We start from the raw sequence: 21936 nt of genomic DNA on the forward strand, positions 1-21936 counted from the left end.
TTGTAATATTTAGTTAGTAAAAACATAACAATAAAATCCCTTACATTTACATAATCTTTAAGGAAAACATGTCAATTTTTATATTCTTTGACGTCAATGTTAAATATGTCACTATTGCAAAGTAAAAATAATGAACTTTCCCAAATAAGATGTGACCTAAAGGTATATGTTACCAGGTCATAAAATTAAAAAATATATGTCACTATTAACTGTCACTGTCAGTGAAGGCGTTGTTGACGTTCGTGATTCGCTTAAAATTTTTATTCAATTTGTCTATTTTCTAACTATTGTTATTTCTTATGAAACAATAAACGTAGGATGCTTATGAACTTGAACAGGAATTACGTATTTACAATATACTTAACCATAATTAGACCCTGTTTAGTTGCGTCACAGGCTAATATGTCTTCGGGAAGTATTGACGCAGGTAATAAGAAAATAAACCTCTTTTTAGCGACAAAACTCCAGTATATCGTAAGAAATCTATAAAATATTGGAACTAAACTTTCTTAGCAATGGGGGAAAGTTTTTTGCGTGCTAATAAACTCTTTTACAGATAAATATTCCGTAGCATATGTAACAGTGCCAAGTACGGATGTTGGAAAAACTATTGGCCATGGATTAGTAAAGAATAAGCTTGCTGCTTGTGTTAATATTGTACCTCAAGTTACCTCTATATATGAATGGAAGGGCGAGATCAATGAAGATAGTGAGGTTAGTCTGTAAAATAACTATTATTTTAAAACAAATTTTTTAGGTCTTATTGTCATAAAACTGTATTTTTTTAAATAAATAATATTAGTTGCTGTAGCCATTTTTACTCTTACTAACATTATAAATACAAATGTTAAATGGATGGAAGTTAAAGAAAAGAAAGAAAAAGAAAAGTTTTTATTATTATAGGTAACAGATTAAACCAAGAAACAATAACTAACATAATAAAATTGCACATAACTAAGAAATTAAATTAGACCTAAGTTACCATTTATGGTTAATTTGGATAATTTAGTGATGCCCACACTAGGCAATGCCTGTATCGTGGGCACCGATATTCAGATAGGTATATAATATTCAGTCCACAAAATTACAAAACCCACACTCACGACACTTTAGCATTTAACAATTCAGTTACTCCGGTATACATATAATAAAAACAAAATTTAAGTTAATGAAAAGAAGAAAAACTTAAGTTAAATATATAATATAAATGTGTATGTACGGCTATATAAATTGATAAGAGATAAATATGTTAAAGGATCTAGGATTGTATCTTCAAAAGATTCTCAGTATCATTATAATTTAAAGTTAGCAGCCACTTCAGTAAGGTAGATTTGGCTTGTGGTAGGGATTTTTCTAACAAGTTTGTTTGAAGGTATCTCCAGAACTCAGATCTCACTGAAATTTGGCATAGATGTAGTCTGGAAGCACACATAGGCTACTAATTAAGTTTTATTTTTTATTCCCGCACAGATGGAGTCGCATGCGACAGCTAGTAATACATAAACATTGTTTCTTTCCAGGCCCTGTTAATGATAAAGACTCGTACATCAATGGTTGACAAGCTGACAGAATATGTTCGCTCCAATCATCCGTATGAAGTTTGTGAAGTCATATCTTTGCCTATAAAAAACGGTAACCCACCATACTTGAAATGGATTGGTGACACAGTACCAGAAAATTAAGATTATTAGTTTTATAGGCTAGGCTTTTCAACAGTAGAAAACAATAGTTTGAAACTTTTATTAATATTGTAAAATTACAAAATTAGCTAGAATTTTTAATTTTGAGCCATATAAGTGCATTTATTGTAAACATTAGTTGTCTTTGGAACAACAATTTCTATTAAATCTAAAAAATCTATATTAAAATCATAATGTTTATAATCATATGGAATAAACATTTTTTTCTTTTTTTTTAATATAGTTAATAAGTTGTAATTTAAAATATGTAAGTTGTATAGTATAAGAGCTTTGCATTTGTTTTAAGAAAAATTAAATATTTTGATGTCGTTAATAATTTTGTTTTATTTTACTACATTGTATTATAATATAAGCTAACATAACACTGTTTTGTTCATCGTAACAATAAGCAATAAAATTGATGGTTGGATGTAAATATCAAGGGCATAAGATGATAAAATGTTTATGACCCTGAAATATTTTTAAATTGTTTGCGTGGCATCATCTATTTATGTTTTATAAAGAGAGATATTGATATTTTATTATTCCACCTTCGACTCTTAAATTCACATAACTGCCGCAAATAATCAAAATCATCGATAAACAATACTGAAAAAGGTCTAAAATTTCGCCACAAATTAGTACTATTTAATCCTTTTGAAGGCTCAAGGACAGTTGCGCTAAGCATCTCTCCCCTGAATCCCTCAATCTAAAATTCTTCTGCGCCACTACTCGTGCGATGTTCCGAGCCAAGCAAATATTTGAATTCCACTATACCTTAGATTATAAAATAGCCGAATCTCAAGTACTAAACTATTGATATTATATTTTTGTAGGAGGTAGATTTTTTTTTTGAACTAATAAAAATTAACAATATTCACAATCGGCCAGTTACATTGTGCAACTTGAAAATAAGAAGAAAAAAGAAACAATGAAGCAATTATCGTTTGAATAAAATTATGTCGCCATTGCTAACGACCCTAATGGACCAATTATTAGTGCCCATTCGCAGTTACAACGGACCGCAACATAAAATGGTTTTTAAATGACTGTCAGATTTCTTAGAGTAATAAAAAAAACATTCTTTGATGTTAATCACACGAAAATTAAAACCTAATGAATATTAACTACGAAACGTAAACAGCGGAACAACACATTTTTCGAATTTAAACTAAGTGTTATTCTCGATCGAAAATTGATTCTTGTGCATACTATCTATACAAATGCTTACTAAATACGTATATAAATAGCTGTTCTCGCGACTTTTTCCCCTTCAAAAACTGTTTTTTGATCTGCGCGATATACTTTTTTTCGTAAAATATATAAGGCCCGATGATAAGTGAGCATCTAAAGGCGTCGTTCTGTATTTTGGTATGCACGTAGATCGTAGATGGATAAATTTGATGTTTCCTTAGTGGTTAATGGTTAGTGTCAAGGTGAACAATCAAAAAAGGATTCAATGTTTACTAAAATTTCTTTATTTCAAAACAGAGTCGATATTTACAATCTTGTTGATAAAATATGTTTTCAGTTAAACAATCTCAAGGTCATAGTTATTAGAAAATACAAAAAATATTCCGAAATCACTTTAATTTGAAATGATGAGTAACCTGTAACATATTAAATTACATTTTATTATTTTACGCCGAATGTACTATAATAATAAATACATCAATTTGACAAAATTATCTATGCACTTAATGATAGTTGGAATAGTCAACGTACGTACATAAAACTAATAAAAAAATCGTAAGAATTACAAAAAGTGGGACACTTACTAATTAAAAACCAGTTCCGATAACGGTTATCAAGAAAATTGAAGCACAAAAGAGACAAAGGAACATCGGAAACAATCCGCGACAGCGCCACTTGCGCGGCCAATCGTAGGGCGTAGACGTCTACGCGGCGACGGAACTCTGTGACGCACGGCGCGCCGCTACGACACGGGATACGTTCACCTCCCAAACCTCCGCATTCCCCAACAAATAATTACAAAGTTCTTGAGCACACGCGATGAAATTTTCGTGCAGCGACAACGCGTCGCTCGCTGAAGGCAGCGGCCCCGCGGATCGCTCGCGATTGTAAACGCCAGTCGGTCGCTTCGTGTCGCGTCGCGAGTGCGATACGCGAACAAAACCTCCGCAGTAATAAGAGCAGTCGTAAACTCGGAATCGGCAATCGAGGGCGTCACTTCGACGGATGTGGTCGACGCTGAATGTTCGTGACGCTCACATTAACTGTGCTATGACAAGAGACCGTTCGCGAGGGCATAGGGAGTGCCGCTGACACCTGACGTGCGACTGTGACCAGTGCGCTGCACGCACCGATGGAACATTGCGCCCGCTCTGGGAACTTCTGCATTGCCAGCTTGGGTTCGTCGTTGTGCAGATTCTGATGGTGATCGGCCCGGAGGCTGGTCGCTGAGGGTCGAGGGTCACGTCGGGCGCGGGACGGCGAGGCGCGCAGGCGGGGCGGGATGTGGCCGCGGTAGCGTCGCGCAGACGCGGATCGATCGCCGGCGCTTGGCAGCGCGGCATCGAGCGGCAGCGAGCGGCCACGGGCAGCGGAGCGGCGGCGGGCGGCGGGCGGTGGAGCGCGCGTGCACTCGCCCTGCCGGAGGTGGCGGCAGTCGCACGCGGGCCGGCGTGCGAGCGCGCGCGTCGCACGTGCATGGCGCGCTTGTCTGGATGCCTCGCGCCCACGGGGAATGGCTTCGTCCGAAGAAGAGGTGACAACTGCGTCGTCCAGTCCTGAAGATGACTGCCTCAGCGTGCGGAAATGGTGGTGCTTCTTGCTGTCGTCGATCATCACATTCATCACGGGGCTGCTCATCGTGGGGGTATGGCGGTGCTGCGCGTACGCGTGCTGCCGCAAAGAGCCGGAGCTGGCGCCCAACGACCCCAAGCAGAAGGAGCAGAAGGCGGCGCGCCAGGGCAAGCAGGAGTTTGAGGGCACGTTCATGACCGAGGCGAAAGACTGGGCCGGCGAGCTCATCTCCGGCCAGACCACCACCGGTCGCATACTGGTATGTCTCACTCACTCACTATTTTACCATCAATGTCGCTGTTGCTACGATCGCGCTGATGCTGCCTCCAACTGTACTAAAATTCAGATGCAAAGTAATTGATGTAAATTGTAAACGCCTATTAGGTTGTGAATATAATAACAATTTAATATAATGGTACCGAAAAATGTACATTCAGGTTAACTTGTTTATATAGTCGACGTTTAGCTGTTAGTTAATTTATTGATTTAATCGTAAGAAATGTTTTACAACCTCAACGAAAACTTGGAAAGCAATTACAAATCAGGTGTAATGGCGATCGGCCACTTATTCCGTCTAGCTATTCGGCTCCCATAAGAAAATAATAGTTTAAAAGCTTTAATGCTCAATGTTGCGGCCGGGTTAGGTTTACGAGCTATGCTATTATTAATGTGACGTATTATATCGATGATAAAGCAGCTCTCATTAATGATGCATAATACATCGATTTTGTTCCTAGAACTGTACAAGTCAAGGGGTTAAATGCAATGATTTTTAATCTACAATTATTCCTGTATTTCATTTATAGATAAAAGAAGATCACATACGATTATAAAATACGAACAAATATTACATTCTTTCATATTTTCAATACGAAAAATTACTAAAGATATTAAAAAACGTAATTTACGAAGATATAAAAAGCCGTGAGAACTTTTCGTTTTCGACCGCTTTTTCCTTTTGTTCTATCTACAAAGATTTGTCATATGTACTCAAAGCGTTATGTAACAATGTAATTGTCTATTTTCTAGACCGGTTAACAAAAAATACATTTTTGTGGTACCACTAAACAAAACATTACTGAATATCGATTGATTTTATTTTACGATCTACCTTCAATTAATTTTGAATATTGCATATTTATTTCCCAATGCAAGACTTTTATGTAAAAGGGGATTACGGGGTCGTGTAACTAACATTTATATATTGCATTTGGTATATAAGCTAGTTTAGGTTACTGTATATAAGAACACTAGCTGCCGGCCGCGACTCCGTCCGCGAGAAATAAATAAACTTTATTATTAGCTTGTGTGTTCTTCCAGACTAAGTTCTACATATATGCTAAATTCTTCGAGATTCTTTGAGCTGTTCTGCAGATACCTTTTAACAAACATCCATCCATCCAAACCATAACATTATACCATAAACATATATTATACAACCATAATCCATAATGAAAATTATAGTCAAAGGCAACTAAATAAGGGATCCATTAATCTTATTATCTAACATTGTTACATCTGTTTACTTGTTTAAGAACATTGGAATCTCATACAACACTAAGGGATGACTTAAGTTAGCATTTAACGATTGATTGACAGATATCAGAGATTAATTAATTATCTCTTCTACTATGAAAAAGGCATTTTCCTCAACATTTGGTTGGTTCGTTCATCATATTGTCAATATGATTGATGTGGTGGAAGCTAGTTTTTTTTTTCATAAATGGCTACACGTGCCAGATGCAAGTGATTGATAAAGGACCGTATTGTATAGAATCTTGTTTTGATTTTATAGTAAAAACTTTTTTGTTAAAAGCTCTTCACATTGTATCTTAAAATTTTTTAATTGCGATTAAACATGGCCATAGTCAAGCGCTTATTTTTTTTTTAAATACTAACTGTCGCCTGCGACTCTGTGTTCTTTCGGACTTTGTTCTAATTTTTAAGCGAGATCCAAGATACCTTCAAATAAACATCCATCCATATAAACATATGCATTTATAATATTAATAAGAAGTAAGAAGAAGATTTTTGTTAATTTACTAATGTTTTTGTACCATTTCATATAAACTCTGGAGTCTGTTTTAAGATATTTGTCGAATGGCTGGATTCGAACTCTTGACAACCTAATCCATACTCTTAACTATTGCTGCTTTAAATTAACCTATTAAAATTGTAATAATTAGACAAGTTCACCAATTTTTTAACGAATCTCTTAAGATTACACATTTTAAACATTTTAAATTTATACTAGCTGTCGCCCGCGACTCCGTCCGCGCGGGATAAAAAATAGATATTGGCCGATTCTCAGACCTACTCAATATGGTCACAAAATTTCATGAGAATCGGTCAAGCCGTTTCGGAGGAGTATGGGAACGAGAATTTTATATATAACATATTTTTTAATTTGATGAATGATTAAAAAAATTAGGTCTAGAACAAGTTATGAAAATTGACTGGCATAGTACCTTTATCAGTGACAATTATCACGGCAATCCGTTTAAATATTTTCCGATACAAAGTTTTTGTTTTACTTATTAATATAATGTTTACACATCCCTAAGGACAATTCTTTAATATGTTATTCGAGTCATTGAATGTAATAAACGTAACATTTTGATAGTCGGGTCATTTTAAAGTTGAGCTAATATTTATTCTTCATATCATTACCTTATGTTTATTCTATATAATCTGACTTCTTACTAATATTATAAATGCGAATGTATAGATGGATGGATATTTGTCATAAGTTGTAATATATCTAGAACGGCTGAACGGATCTCAATGAAATTTGGCATACATATAGAACATAGTCTGGAAGAACACATAGGCTACTAACCATTTTTTTTAATTCAGAGCCGACGGAATCGCGGGCAACAGTTAGTATTTAAAATATTAACTATGCGTATTAATTACGTGATGTTGATTTAATTTAAAACAAACACAGTACTTACATAAATAAACGTTGTAAAGGCAAACCGCTAACGGTGGTCAAACAACTACTTAAGCCAAACAAGCAAACTAGATTAATGTTCAGCCGCACCTAACATTACGCGGTGGTCACCCACTGGGGTTACCAACCCTAAATAAATTAAATTATTTTTGTATTAAAACAATTTTATATTAAAGCCTATAATTAATTTAAAAAAAATCATTATGCCGATGACAACGTCTTAATGGCACGGACCTTTATCAGCCAGAGTAAAATTAAAAATATAAAAATTGGCTACAAATTATAAAGGAATACATTAACCCAAAAGTCAGACCAAAAATAACTTAGTAGTAATCGGTAGGATGCAATGGTTATGTGTTTGTCCGGGCACCTGGTAACATCGCGCAGCCCTGGGCGCACGTGACACGGTGGCAACCCTGACCCAGTTGCGCTATCGATGCGCCGCAGCCCTCCCCCCCCAGTTCAAGTACGCCGCTTTCGCCTCCCATTGATTCATTTCTCAGGATTCTATGGCTACCGTGACGTAAATAATGAAAGCGAAAAATAATATGCTATATAATTATTGTTCAAGAAGTTATAAAAGTCTGATGAAAAACATGAATTCATCTCGATAATTAGTCCAAAAAACATCAAGGTAGAGCCTTTTTCTAAGACTGTCGACGCAGTATGCGCTACTCCTCCATACAACTTTAATATAATTATAAGAGTACTTATAAGACATGTAAACAAGTAAATTACTATTTTTTTATTCTTAATAAAACTCCAATTATTTAATACTAGCTATCACCCGCGGCACCGTCTGCGCGGGATGAAAAAACCTTCATTAATAGTCTATGTGTTTTTCCAGACTATGTTCTACATCTATGCCAAACTTCATCGAAAGCTGAACACGTTTTGAAGATACCTTCTTGCAAACACCCATCCATACAAAGTTAGCTTCTAAATTATTAACATTTGCCAATTATAAACATAAAACAATAAATATATCTACAAAATATGATTTTATCTGAAAATGTTATAAGAAATCTCAAATCGTAGACATTTCATGTACCCTTCGGGACCTTACGCAAGTTTAATCAAAAGAAAGGCTGACATATACGCAATAACGAAAAAATATATTTTCCCCTACACCGAATATATGTGATATGTGAATTTTATATGTACAAGGTTACATTGTTTGAACATATATGTTTTGTTTTACTATCATATAGACTAACATACTGTTGCCTGCGACTTTCCCGCGTGGAGTTAAAAAAAATAATGAGTAGACTATGTGTTCTTCCAGACTATGTTTTACATCTGTTCAGATATCCTTTGGGTCCGAAGATACCTTCAAACAAACATACATCCATACATCTAAACGCATTTATAATAGTGAGTTTAAAAATATATATAAAAATCGATAGTAAACATTACAACGATGTTGTTTTTAGATTATTTTTCTTAGTATTTCGTTTTAAATAGCTTTTGGATTAGTCTTCCTGTAATAATGCTGTCTCAATCCGTGACGTCATATGGAACGGGGTCATAACGATTGATCATAAATGACGTCATAACCTCACGACCTCACGTCTTTCTTTGATAAAATAACCACTTATTATTATATTTTAGCTGTTTTAAATTAAATTTGACTAAATAAAATAATCGAAACGAAATCAATAGTATTTTTTTTAATTACAATTCTGACATTTTCTGATTGTAAAAAAAGATAAAGTCGATTATTTCCTGTCTAACATTGGACTATAATTTGAAAATAAAAATAAAACCAAAATTTTAATTTAATTTGCCTTGTACTAAAATTACCAATAATCATAGAAGATCTACACCAATACTCAATACACCTTTTTAAGTTACTTAATATCTATATGTTTTTCTCGTTAAAAAAAAACCTTTTTAGCAAAGCACTTCTAGGCAATTAAAGTTGAGTTCACTAATCAAAAGGAATCGGACTTTAATAAAATACATATAAATATATGTCGAGTCTCTAGACTATGCCTATCGCTTGTCAAACAATCACGCGTACTACTGACAGATACAGTGACACTGACAGACGTCAATCACACACCATACAAGCGATGTTGCCATTCGAATGAAATAATTAACGACATAAATTGATATTCTCCGACATATACATCGTTCGCAATCGTTAAAATGTCATCATCAGCTCACTATACGTCCCCACCGAGGGGCTCGGAGCCTACCCTAAGTTAAGGGTGATTAGGCCATAGTCAACCACGCTGGCCAAGTGCGGGTTGGTTGACTTCACACATATCTTTGAATTACTTCTCAGATATGTGCAGGTTGCATCACGATGTTTTCCTTCACCGTAAGAACGTCGGATAAATGTACATATGTATTATAAATCGGAAATGGAAAAAGACATTGGTACATGGCGGGGATTCGAACCCAGGACCTGCAGATTGCAAGTCAAGTGCTTGACCACTGAGCCACCGACGCTCGCAATCGTTAAAATGTACATCAAATTAAAAAATAATTGTTTAAAAGGTTACATTGTCGACATCTTTAATTCATCGTCTAAATGACATTGTCAGGTCTAATTTGGTCGCGACCAGACGGGCAACCGGCTGACCTTTTAAAATATTCGCGACTACAGCAGGAATAAGTTTGGAATAAGATGAAATATTTATAATGGTCGTATTCAAGCTGGTGCTGACCTTTTGAAACTAGGTCTTGTGTATTCCTGCTCGACGTCGAGACGACTTGCTTTTTACTCATTGGCTGTCGAACACTATAAATAATACTATTGTTATTTAGATATTTTTAAATATCAGATTTTAGAATGGAAATTTTAATATTTCATAACTTTTTATATCATTATTTTTTTTTAATATTCGTAAATTTTAAATGTCAAAAGTAGATTATAGACGTTCGACTATTTTTTATTAGACATAAATTACTAGCCGCGACTCCGCGGGGTTTTAAAAAAACTTAATTAGTAGCCTATGTGTTCTTGCAGACTAAGTTTTAAATTCATACCAAAACTCAGCGAGATATACCTCATACAAACATCGATCTATCCAGACATTCGCATTTATAATATTAGTAAGATTTTATAAAAAAAATTACACATATATGAAAAATATCATGTACGTAGTTTACATATATATTACTGGAAGGTTGTAGTAGCTTTTAGTACAGTTTTTATGTAACCAGTATCGTAAATGTTTTTGTCGTATTTGTAGATCCTTTATAGAGGGTAGGGGAAGAGGGCGGGGCGTTTTGCCGCATTGTTCGGCTACGTAAATGATAAGAGGGATTCGGACTGCGACACACTGCAACTAACGCAGTGGAATACACTATACTATATCTCTCGTATTCTATCATCTCTAGTTATTCGTTTCAATGCTGAAATTAGGTAAAAAGAGAGACTTTTAATTACATATGTAACGTCCATTAAGTTTTTACGAGATAATTGTGAGATAAATTGTAATCTATATATATATAAAATAAAGTCGTGTTAGTTACACTATTTATAACTCAATATATAACTCGGCTTTACCGATATGTGTGAAAACTGGTGAGGAGGTAACTTAGAGCCAGGAGACGGACATAGGATACTATTTATTATTATTTTTTTTCGAATTTATGCCTTGAAGAGTTGCTTTTTATTTAACTTACTAATTTAATAAATGCGAATGTTTAGATAGATGTGAAGTGGATGGATGGATGGGTGTTTGAAGATATCTCTGGAACGGCTGAATGGATCTCGATTAAATTTGGCATACGTATAGAACATAGTCTGAAAGAACACATAGGCTACACTAACTAAGTTTTTTTTTGATATATCCACGTGGACGGAGTCGCGGGTGAAAGGTAGTCATATTGTAAAATAAGGTTAGCTAGTATTTTATCAATGAAATAAATGTTTTTATTAGAAAGTTTTTGAAATATACGAGTTTAAGAATAATTTTTAGTTAGTCTATTGTGAAAATATTTAGGCTTTGAATTGTAATAGAAGTTTTAAATAAGTATAATTACAGCGCTCATAAAATCATACGTGTCGTTTTGGCTGAAAATTTTAATTCATTTGCCTTTTTCTTGAAAAAAAAAACTCCACTAACGTGTCACGCGTTCCTTAAGTCACAGCCGAGAATGGGGTCAGTCGGGTACACTCTACTTACATTAACACACATTCAATACAAGCTTAATGTGGGCGTTCCTTGCTATGACATCTGTACAAAAATATGTTATCTCGATTTTATTAAAGAGAAAGAAAGGGATGACAATAGGTTTTCAAATAGTGGAAAACATAAGCGCCACTGACTGGTACGTTTTGTTTTGTATCCTTTAAAATACACTCTTTCATATAGGTTAAAATGTCAATAGTATATTTAAAAATTTGGCAAAAGTCCATACGTTGGTAGTAAGACTGTAAAGTGTACTCCTACTAAGTTTGATAACAGAAACTATGCCAAATACTATTTAGTTATTCTATCAACATGTTTCAATGTAAGTGAAACTTTTAACTTACTTTAGTTTACTTTTTATTGAAGTTAAAGCTAGGTCACAAACTTTTCTTCACTACGTCTGTTCATGACATGAAATTCTTTTGTTTTGATCTTAACTTAAAACGTTTAGAAGTTTCTTTTACTTATTCTTGGGTTTAAGATCGCGATTCCTTTGTTTAATTAAATTATGCGAATGCAAAATAAACTGTTAAAAAATTTAGCGCAGGGATGAATCAGTCTGTTTCAAGTCTCAACCAAGATGGCTACGTTTAACCATATTCTCATTATTTTGTTCTTTGGATTAGTAGTCGGGTCCCCACTAAGGCGATCTTCACTACCATAGCCCAAGTCAGGGGTGACTATAGTCAACCGTAAGTAAGGCCATCGTCAACTATTATCCCAGAACAGTTCGGTTGACTAACAACTAACTAAACTGACAAATTTGAATTGCGGCAACAAACTTTCTTTCTTCTTTTGGTTACGAAAGATTAATCAGATGGTTACATAAGATGCTTAATAATTTACTATAACGTATCGGTGTGAACGAACGCCATCTAAGTCAAGTTCACACGGAGTAACGGTCGAGGGCCACTTAAAATTTATACTTTTATAAAACACTAGTTCTATGCCCTTGTACACTTATTTACTAGCAATCAGCCCAAGCTTCACTCGGCTCCATAATTATTTTACGAAAAACTTATTATAGCTTAAGTTACCTACACTTTGGTAGAGCTTGCAAGGATTTATAAATTATTTTTTTTAAATACGGTTCAGTCATTTAAAGTAATTTTTTTTATTAATATTATTAACTCGTTAGCAAAGTTTTTTACAAATAATTTCATTGATTAATTACTAAAATGTAAATCTAATCGTATTTATCGTAATTTCTAATCTATCAACCAAAGTCTAATCGAAAGTCTAAAAAAGCAAAAGAAAAAAGTAATTAATGTCGATTTTTTTTTGGTAAACCATTTCAATTCCTTTATCATCATCACTAAAATAAAAAATCCATTAATTTCTATACAATCTTCACATTTAAAGACTGCACTATTTTAATTTATATTAGAAATATTCTCCATTAATAAAGTATTAAAAAAGAAATACGATAATGTATGCGACACTACACCCACTAAAACGTGAGTATCGACCTATCTACATATTATAAGCTCGTCAATGAAATAAGGTGGAGGTCATAAGGTTAAATTAAATTATCTTTTTTAGTACTTTTAAATCACACGATAATTTAACTTATGATTTTAATTGACAAAATACAGTATAGAAATATTTGGGTGTGTCGGAGGCCTAATTCTTGTCCTGTTACCCTATTACGAAATTAATTGGAAAAATTAATATTTCTTCTATCCATGCTCTCCTCTTTTAATGCATCTGTTACTTTTGATGTTATTTTAGATCTTTAGTTATTGAATTTTTTAATTATTTTTTTTTATTATAATGTGTCAAATGACTTCTTTCCATAGACATGCGAAATTGCAGATGCGTTTCCTACCTTTAATCGACGGAGGAGGGGACACCGTGAAAGATAATATTTCCCTTCCCTTGCGTAATTTACGTGATTGGTTATAAAAAATCTCTGTCATTCCTTTTAAAAAATCTTTTACGTAATGCGTTTTTGTATCTTATTTCTATATATAAGACTACAGTATACGTTGTGCGCTTGTGATTATAAATTCTGAAGGTTAACTAACCAGTCTGTTCAACTTATCGATCAAAGACCGCTGTTCAAATTCACATATGTTTTTTTTTATAGAACAGGATTGGAATAGATTTTAGACCGCCAGTATAACAAGTTTATAAATTTGTAAATTAATTTATTAACAAATAGTAATTGCAAGACGTAATATTTTTTTATTTGTGTACTTCAACCATACTTGTTGAAGTTCTGTTTTAAAAAATAATGAAATACCAAAGAAAAGACAAAAGACGAAAGGAAAAACAAATGAGAAATTCATTTCTAATTAGATTTAACTTGTTTCTGGCAAAAAACAATCTTGCCTATAGAATTTTCATTAAAAAAAAACTCCACATAAATTGTCGTCAGTCTCTGTAGAGTAGAACAATCCTTGTTATATTTGAAATGCGGTAGAGGTTTTATTGTGTTCCGGAACGTTGGTAAACGTCTACGTGTGAAAGAACTTGCTTCGTATACGGGATATAAAAGCGAGCTTTTACTGTGGGATTGCAGTTTACCTACATAGCTTCCGCGCTTTCAATTCCAGAGGGAAAAAAACATCCAGTAAGCGCTTTATGTAGTTTACTTCATTCAATTTTAAGTTACTTTAAATGCTTTAAATAAAAGTCACTTAAAGATTAAGTAACATGTTATTTATCAACCTCCTATTACTATTTTAAAGTATACAAAATAAAACTGAAACTAAATAAATAGTTGTTCCATTATATTGTTTATAGTATTCTAGTTTTAACGTGTAATTTGAATCTTATTGTTATATTAAAAACACAATTAATGAGAAAACAACATGTTTTATACAAGTTACGACAACGACATACGCAATTGCGTATGCGTTGCCTACCTTTAATCGATGGAGGAGAGGATGTACCGAAAGAAAATATTTTCCCTTTCCATGCATCCTCTCATCCAGAAAGTCCACTTCCACTTCCGATCCTTTCCTCGTAAGAAAAAGGGTGGGAAGGGAAAGAGGACTAAATTAGGCCTCCGGGACGCACACTCATCAGACCATTCATTCCACTTCACGCCTGTCTTCTGGGTGGTCGTGGTATTTCACCGGGCGAGCCGGGCCAATTCGTGCGAAGATGTTAAAGCCGGCCCAACCACTGTTAACTTTGTCAAATTAAGTAAATAAAATTTATCTTCCATTCTGATAGAACATAGTTTGCTTAGTGTAGTATTAATTAATCCTTATCTTAAAGGTCAAAGGCCTGTATCCATTGCGCAACAATCCATACGACGCCGACCTGCCAAACCCAACTGGGTTGGAAATGATTACATGCTGTATTAGCAAATAGGACACTCTTATGATAACTGGTAGTATATATAGGATGTTACATCGCAACATAGATGTATTTATTATCTACATAAAAAAATATTTTTTTTTATTTTTTTTGCTGTCGATGCTTTTTTAAACTTTGCTGGAATATTCTATGGAAGTAAAGAAAGGTTAAAGCCGTAACAAATGTGAAAAATAAAACAAAATATTATAAAGTAGTATATTGAAACTTTTTGCTTGAACTATAACATATGATATTATTTTTATTACTCAACATATCGTCATCCTTATATTATCTTTGACAAAACAAAGATAACAGTATGTTTTATATATAATACATAGAGATTTCGGTCTCAGAAACCAACGATATATATATATATATATATATATATATTAAAGAAAGTCATGTTAATTACACTATTTATAGGTCAAGAACGGCTTTACCGAAGAGCTGCTTTTTATTTAACTTACTTTATTATAAATGCGAATGTTTAGATGGATGTGATGTGGATGGATGGATGGGTGGGCTACACTAATTAAGTTTTTTTTTATATATCCACGCGGACGGAGTCGCGGGCGACAGCGAGTTAAATAAAAAAGATGGAAAGTTTTTTTTAACAGCAGCTATTAATCCAAATTCTTTACTTTTCTCTTACTCTGTAAGTGGAACACGTCGCAGTAAGATGACGCGACGTGACGTCATAGCCATGACGTCACAGGCTAGGCGTTCAACAATTTATACGCTTTACAGAAAGTCTATTTTACTCCCTTAGTCATCCATTTTTAAATCGCACGTCGGCTAAACATCACTATTGAAATAAGCGTATATACAAAAAAGTCGTATTACTTTTTTTTCGACGTGCAAATTTGCATAGCAGTGAATCAGCCTGCGTTTTATGTGTGCGCTATTCATGTTATCTCCACAGACTATAAAAATTTTAAAGAGGGAAATTAAAACAAAAAATTCAAACGTTCGCCTAAGTTAACGATTATTATTTTATATTTAAAAGGTAAATAAATTTCAGCTTAATACCTTCACGCGTCTTTGAGAAAAAGGGTCTTGACAGACAGACGGACGCACAACAAAGTGATCCAATAAGGGTTCCGTTTTTTCCTATGAGGTACGGAACCCTAAAAAATTACGTCTCTTAATTAAGTATAAAAATAATTGAGCCTTTTTAACACAAATTAAAACAAAACACTAACATTTTCCGAGACCAAAATGCCAGTTTTAAATATATTATTATCTCTTTTTTTTCCAAAGATAATGACAGGGATGACGATATGTTTTATACAGAGATTTGGTCTCATAAACTTACGATGCAAAAATAGTGAGAATATTTGCCATTATATTATATTTTCTTTTGGACAAACGCCATGTATTTTATTGGCATAAATATACTATTTTGAATTAGGCTAAGTACCATATAATGGAGCCAATAAACTATTGTATTTCTTCACAATCACTGTTGCGGACATAACTTAAATAATTTTCTAACGTGCCAGAAGCATACTTTAATATTATTTGTTGTTATCAAAAACACAACTTGTATATAGAAGTAGCTGTCGCCCACGGCTCTGTCCGCGCAGAATTAAAAAAATACTTAACACGTTAGCTGCCATGTCGGAATATGTGTCCGACAAGCCATACTTCAATTCAACACCTCGCTGTGGCTTGTCGGACGCTTTTTAATCGAATTGTGGTATACAGCGTGACCCGCAAGGACCCATTCAAATGGATTTGGCAAAAAAAAAAAAATCGTTTTTCTAAAAATCATTCTGGCAGCTAACGTGTTAATAAGTAGCCTACGTTTTCTTCTATATTATGTACTATATGTGTGCGAAATTTCATCGAGATCCGTTCAGCCGTTCTGGAGATACCTTTAAACAAACATCCATCTATCCATTTAAACATTCGTATTTATAATACATATACATTTATTTATCACATTTCTAATATAATACATTTCATATAAAAAAAATATATATATACAAAACATATTATATTAAAAAGAGAACACCACCGGCTGCGGAATCCCATGACTCAAACAACCAGTGGTCAGGGCTGCAGAGACAGGAACCTTCTCACGATGCGCGCGGTTTCTAGGATAACTGCCTTTTGTATCGGGCCCTTAATCCAACTGTTTAGCGAGAGCTTCTTGAGATGTTGGTCGAAGCTCTTCGTATTTATAATATTATTAAGATATTTTTTCAATATACATATATGATCTATTCAAGTATCACGAATAATTTTCCTCCTGGGATCATTAAAAATTCAATGCGTCATCTCCAAAATCCTACAAAACACAAGACAGAAGGTACTTTTTGTAGAAGCCATCAGCAGTAGGTTCCGGCTTAACATAACGAACCCTTTACTGTCACTCGTGAGTCAGTCGAGCGGTAGACCAAAACTGGCGTTTCTCCGCCCCCTAATCTCTGTAAATAGGTCAACGGGTACGCCGCTATCGATTGCCTAACCGGGCCAAAGGATCTCGCTACATACTAAACTTAATCTAATCCTTACTATGAAACATAGAAAATAAAAAATATATAAATTTTATTATTTATTAATTTATAAGTTTCTGTTATTTACCACCGATAAATAATATCGAATATATCACAATAGGATAAATTATTTACATTAATCTAATATTATAAATGCGAATATTTAGATGGATGGATGTTTGTCAGAAGGTATCTCCAGAACAACTCAACGGATCTCAATGAAATTTGGCATAGATATAAAACATAGTCTGGTAGAACACATAGGCTACTAAGTTCTTTTTATTTCGCGCGGACGGAGACGCGGGCGACTGCTAGTTTATATGGATAAAACGATTGACATATATTGTAGTATGAAATAAAAGCTTTTACTTTATCTTTTATCTTATAACTTCAATAAATAAAAAAATAACAAAAAAGGGGATCCACCTGCAAGCAAAACTATTCGATCAAAAAAAAAAATATCAAAATCGGAACACCATGGGGCGGAGATACGCGGTAACATACATAAAAAAACGAACATACAGACGAATTGATAACCTCCTCCTTTTTGAAGTCGGCTAAAAAGAGAATTAAACGGCTCAAATTTTAACTTAAAGATCAATTTAAAGTGCCATTCAATAACAGTAACCAACAGGTAAGATAAATTTCTTGTGTGAAATAACAAAGCTTTTCGTCTTAGTTTTCAATAAGAACGTTAATATAACAAATTTAAATCAATAAATAAATCTTGAACTGTTTTTCTATCAATCTTTCTACGTCTGTATGCGCCTACGCATTCACTACTATCTAGGAATAAAGTAACTAATCGTTAACATCCGGTTTACCCAATGATATAGTGCGAACATATTAAAAATATTATTTGAATATGACTTTAAATAAAACTATCACTCATAATCATTTGAAGATATTAAAATTAATTACGATATGGTTTAGTAATCTAAAAAATCTAAAGACTAGCTGTCGCACGTGACTCCGACCGTGCGGAATTAAAATTAGTACCACATGTGTTCTTCTAGACTATGTTTCATATCTATGCCAAATTTCAGCGAGATCCATACATACATCCGTTCTGGAGATACCTTCAAACAAAAATCCATTCATCCAAACATTCGCATTTATTTAGTAATATTGGTAATTGCTTCACTTAGTAAAATTTTATCAAACTTCTTTCAAAAGAAAGAATTCTATTATTACGTACGTGATTCCATTGCCAATACACTTGGAAAATAAATAACGAATATGGTTCCTACAAGTATTTCTTTAAAAAAACATGCGGTCAATTTCATATAAATAATTTTATTTATTTGTCTTGAAGTCAACATTTGAAGTTTTCAAATCTTCAGTAATCTAATGCATTATACTAGGAGTTCATATTATCGTATATCTAACCGAGTTCGATATGGTAAAGTCCAAATGATATTTCCGACCTATAAAGGAAGTATTTGCAGCTATAATATCAGAGCATTTCGTATGGAAATTGCAAAGCCACTATCGTCTGCACTCGCATAGATTATGACGTACTTCATTTTTAGTGCCGGAAAGTTGTCGCATTTATTTAAAAGTTTTCAAGCACTTTTTAATTTATCGTCAGCGAACAAATTCAAGCGAATTAGCTGAGAATGCATAAAGTAAAATATTTTTCTTCTTTTACGTTATAAATTTGTTAGATTTAAAGTTTAAATTGCTTGATAAGATTGTGTTTTATTGTTTAGTGTCGTTTTATGTTCATTTTACACACTAATACACATACAAAAAGTTTTCTAGTTGTTAGTTATAGTTAGCTTAGTGCAGACTTTATTGACGTCATAGTCAACTGCTGGCGGGCGCAGCCTCCGTTCCCTTACATGCATAGATTATGCGCATACATATTCAATATTACTAATTTATATTTGACAAGGTATCCACTAAACCTAGTGAAGATTACGAGACTGTGTTAAAAAAATACTAGTTTTTGACATTATTAGTTACAATCCTTTGGCGCGAATGGGGCGCTTTGTTACTAAGTCAAGTGTCAGATTGATTAGTGAGGGGACATAAACGTTGATATTTTAATAAGGCTAGTGTTGCGCCGAATCATCGACACAGTGTCGGATTATTTTCCGAACACTAGTAACTTGTAAAAAGTTACTAGAAAATAAAAACTAGAGCCTAACAATAATTGTGTTATTTCGACTCTAAACTAGTCAATATTATTAGATTAAACCAAAAATCTAGGTATATTTACTACAATATTATGAGGTTTTCGTCGAAATTGATATACGTAACGATGTGGAAACTTTAAATGGCTGGCCATTATACATCGAGGTATTATCTGTGCGGTTGACATATTTGTGTGTGTCTAATATTTTCCGATATGATTGCCAAATCACACACAATGCGACAAACTTTAACGACCCGGTAAGGTAATAAAAAGTACAGTACGAAAAACATATTTTGCCCGGATGGGAAGACGCTGTTATGGGCGTTACTTCAAACCTTAAGCATTGGAAATGAGATGGAAGCAAAACTTTTGATATTGAATAATCATAGATGCTTGTTTCGGACTATAATTTGGTCGATGGTGTGTTATAAGCGTTCATTACCCTTAGAAAAAAACTCAACATCCATTGCGTAGTTAGTAAATTGGCATATTCCAGCACTTCATTGGCGCGCCGCCATCTCAGCTGTCCACATGCCCCCACTCACGATTATGAAAATTATTTATAAAATAGTGTTTTGTTTTATACCCAACTTTGACGTGTCCAATGTTCATTTCTGTGTGTTTGGATATGTTTATATAATTACATTAAATAACATTACTACCGAATCTTATCTTACATCTTACTAATATTATAAATGCCAATGTTTAGAAGGATGGATGTTTGTTTGAAGGTATCTTCAGAACGGCTAAACGGATCTCGATGAAATTGGGCATACATATAGAACATATAGTCTGGAAGAACACATACCTATTATGTTTTTTTTTGTTTGCGTTCGGACAAAGTCGCGGGCGATCGCTAGTTAATATACAAAATTGATGATTAGAAAACCTGCATATGTAATATGATGTTACATAACTTGATGTAAAATTAATCAACCATTAAATCGATTCCGACGATCAGGTGTTAATTATACGCTTCGCATGCGATTACTTACTAACCGAAGCATACGAGGTGAGAAGTATCTAAATACTGCGTCCAGGAGGCGTAATTTAGTCCTCTTTCCCTTCCCACCCTTTTTCTTATAAGGAAAGGATGGGAAGTGGAAGTGGACTTTCCGGATGAGAGGATACACGGGAAGGGAAGAACTTTTCTTTCTGTGCATCCTCTCCTTCGTCGATTAAAGGTAGGCAACGCATATGCAATTGCGTATGTCTATGGGCAACGGTCACTTCGCTATTTCAGCGATTTCAGGTGGCCGCTCGCTCGTTTGCCACCTTATGATATGAAAAAAATACTTATGTTCATTCTTATGGTGATTTCATCGACGTAGATTAAACTTTTGTACTCCAAAAACCTAAGTCTTTAATATAGATTTAGCTTAAGCGATTGTCGTGGGTTTCTCCGTTTAAAACATATCGTTGTCTCTATTTTGTCAAAGATATTGACAGAGATGAGGTACGTTTTATAGAGAGATTTCTATCTCAGAAACCTACCAATTTAAAAAGCAACAGCAAACTTATAGTAATGTAAAATCAACTATGTTATCATTTAAATGAAATCTATCATATCGTAGTAAAACGATAAATGAACCTTTACGGATATCCGTTCGACTTCATTTAATCCATTTCCCCATTTTCCAGAACGCAGTCAGAGAGAGAGGTATAAACGAGGTCATTATTGATATTTCAAAGCGCTCGGAATGCATCTACGTTCCCCGGAGTGAGCGCTTACATAAACCCTTTTTGTAATAACTTTATATCTATATTTATTCATATTTCAATATGAATTATAGATATAAATTTAACATAAAGATATCATTTAATTGTTTTATTTTATCTGACTGAAATTTTATACGTTTTTAAGGTGAAGGAATATAAGATATGGTGATGCAAACATCTGCGATGAAAGATTTATGTAAAGTCCACCGACCCGTACTTTATTGACGGTGTTGACTAAGGCTTTGTCACCCCTGACTTAGCGTCGGTAACGAGGGGCCGCGGACGAGAGCGAAAGCGTGCCCGTGGTCCGGTCCCGATGCGTTGGAGGAACAGAGGGGTTTAGTGGGTATGCTTCCCATCCGGAAGAGAGGGTCGGTAACGAGACTATCAGTAGGAGCCAGTGAGCTAAGAAGGAACTTAACTTTAATAATGGTAATTACTGTCTTTGAGGTAAATAAAAGTTGCAATTTGGTTAAAAACTAATTTAAATATATCCAACTATAATGTTGCTATTATTTCTAATCTAAGTTATGTCACAGTATTAAAAATTATAAGCCCTCAATCAACGCACGCACGCAACGCACGTTAAAAAGCGTTCAAACAAAACAAAATGCTGGATGAATAAACAAGCGTGATTTTAAAGCGTTCCTCGCTCGACATTATCAACGCGGAGTATTAACGCGACGTTAAAAAACCGTCCGTGTGAATGAGGTGTAAAAAT

General features: G+C 34.1%; 2 protein-coding genes across 14 annotated transcripts in view; both read left to right on the forward strand.

Moving 5' to 3' along the window:
* Positions 1 to 222: 222 nt before the first annotated feature.
* Positions 223 to 1807, forward strand: LOC106115682 (protein CutA homolog). The gene is made up of 3 exons (XM_013309138.1): positions 223 to 427; positions 557 to 714; positions 1521 to 1807. The coding sequence occupies exons 1-3, from the start codon at positions 319 to 321 to the stop codon at positions 1680 to 1682; spliced, it is 429 nt and encodes a 142-aa protein (XP_013164592.1). The 5' UTR covers positions 223 to 318; the 3' UTR covers positions 1683 to 1807.
* Positions 1808 to 4286: 2479 nt separating this feature from the next.
* Positions 4287 to 21936, forward strand: part of slo (calcium-activated potassium channel slo) — a 56069-nt gene continuing 38419 nt past the window's right edge. For 8 of the 13 annotated variants that reach the window (XM_013309237.1, XM_013309245.1, XM_013309247.1 and 5 more), the window contains exon 1: positions 4288 to 4704. In XM_013309237.1, the coding sequence (XP_013164691.1) occupies positions 4387 to 4704 (318 nt within the window). In that variant the 5' untranslated portion in view covers positions 4288 to 4386. Of the gene's footprint in view, positions 4705 to 21936 lie in introns of all 13 variants that reach the window. The other 5 variants (XM_013309243.1, XM_013309249.1, XM_013309246.1 and 2 more) reach the window with 2 other exon arrangements.

Source organism: Papilio xuthus, unplaced genomic scaffold (genome assembly GCF_000836235.2).
Source record: "Papilio xuthus unplaced genomic scaffold, Pxut_1.1 DF827777.1, whole genome shotgun sequence".
Taxonomy (NCBI): Eukaryota; Metazoa; Arthropoda; class Insecta; order Lepidoptera; family Papilionidae; genus Papilio; species Papilio xuthus.

Coding starts and splice junctions, on each gene's coding strand:
- LOC106115682 (XM_013309138.1), top strand. CDS start 319: ATGCTTATGAACTTGAACAGGAATTACGTATTTACAATATACTTAACC. Junction 428..556: donor TTCGGGAAGTATTGACGCAG/GTAATAAGAAAA, acceptor ACTCTTTTACAG/ATAAATATTCCGTAGCATAT. Junction 715..1,520: donor AGATCAATGAAGATAGTGAG/GTTAGTCTGTAA, acceptor GTTTCTTTCCAG/GCCCTGTTAATGATAAAGAC.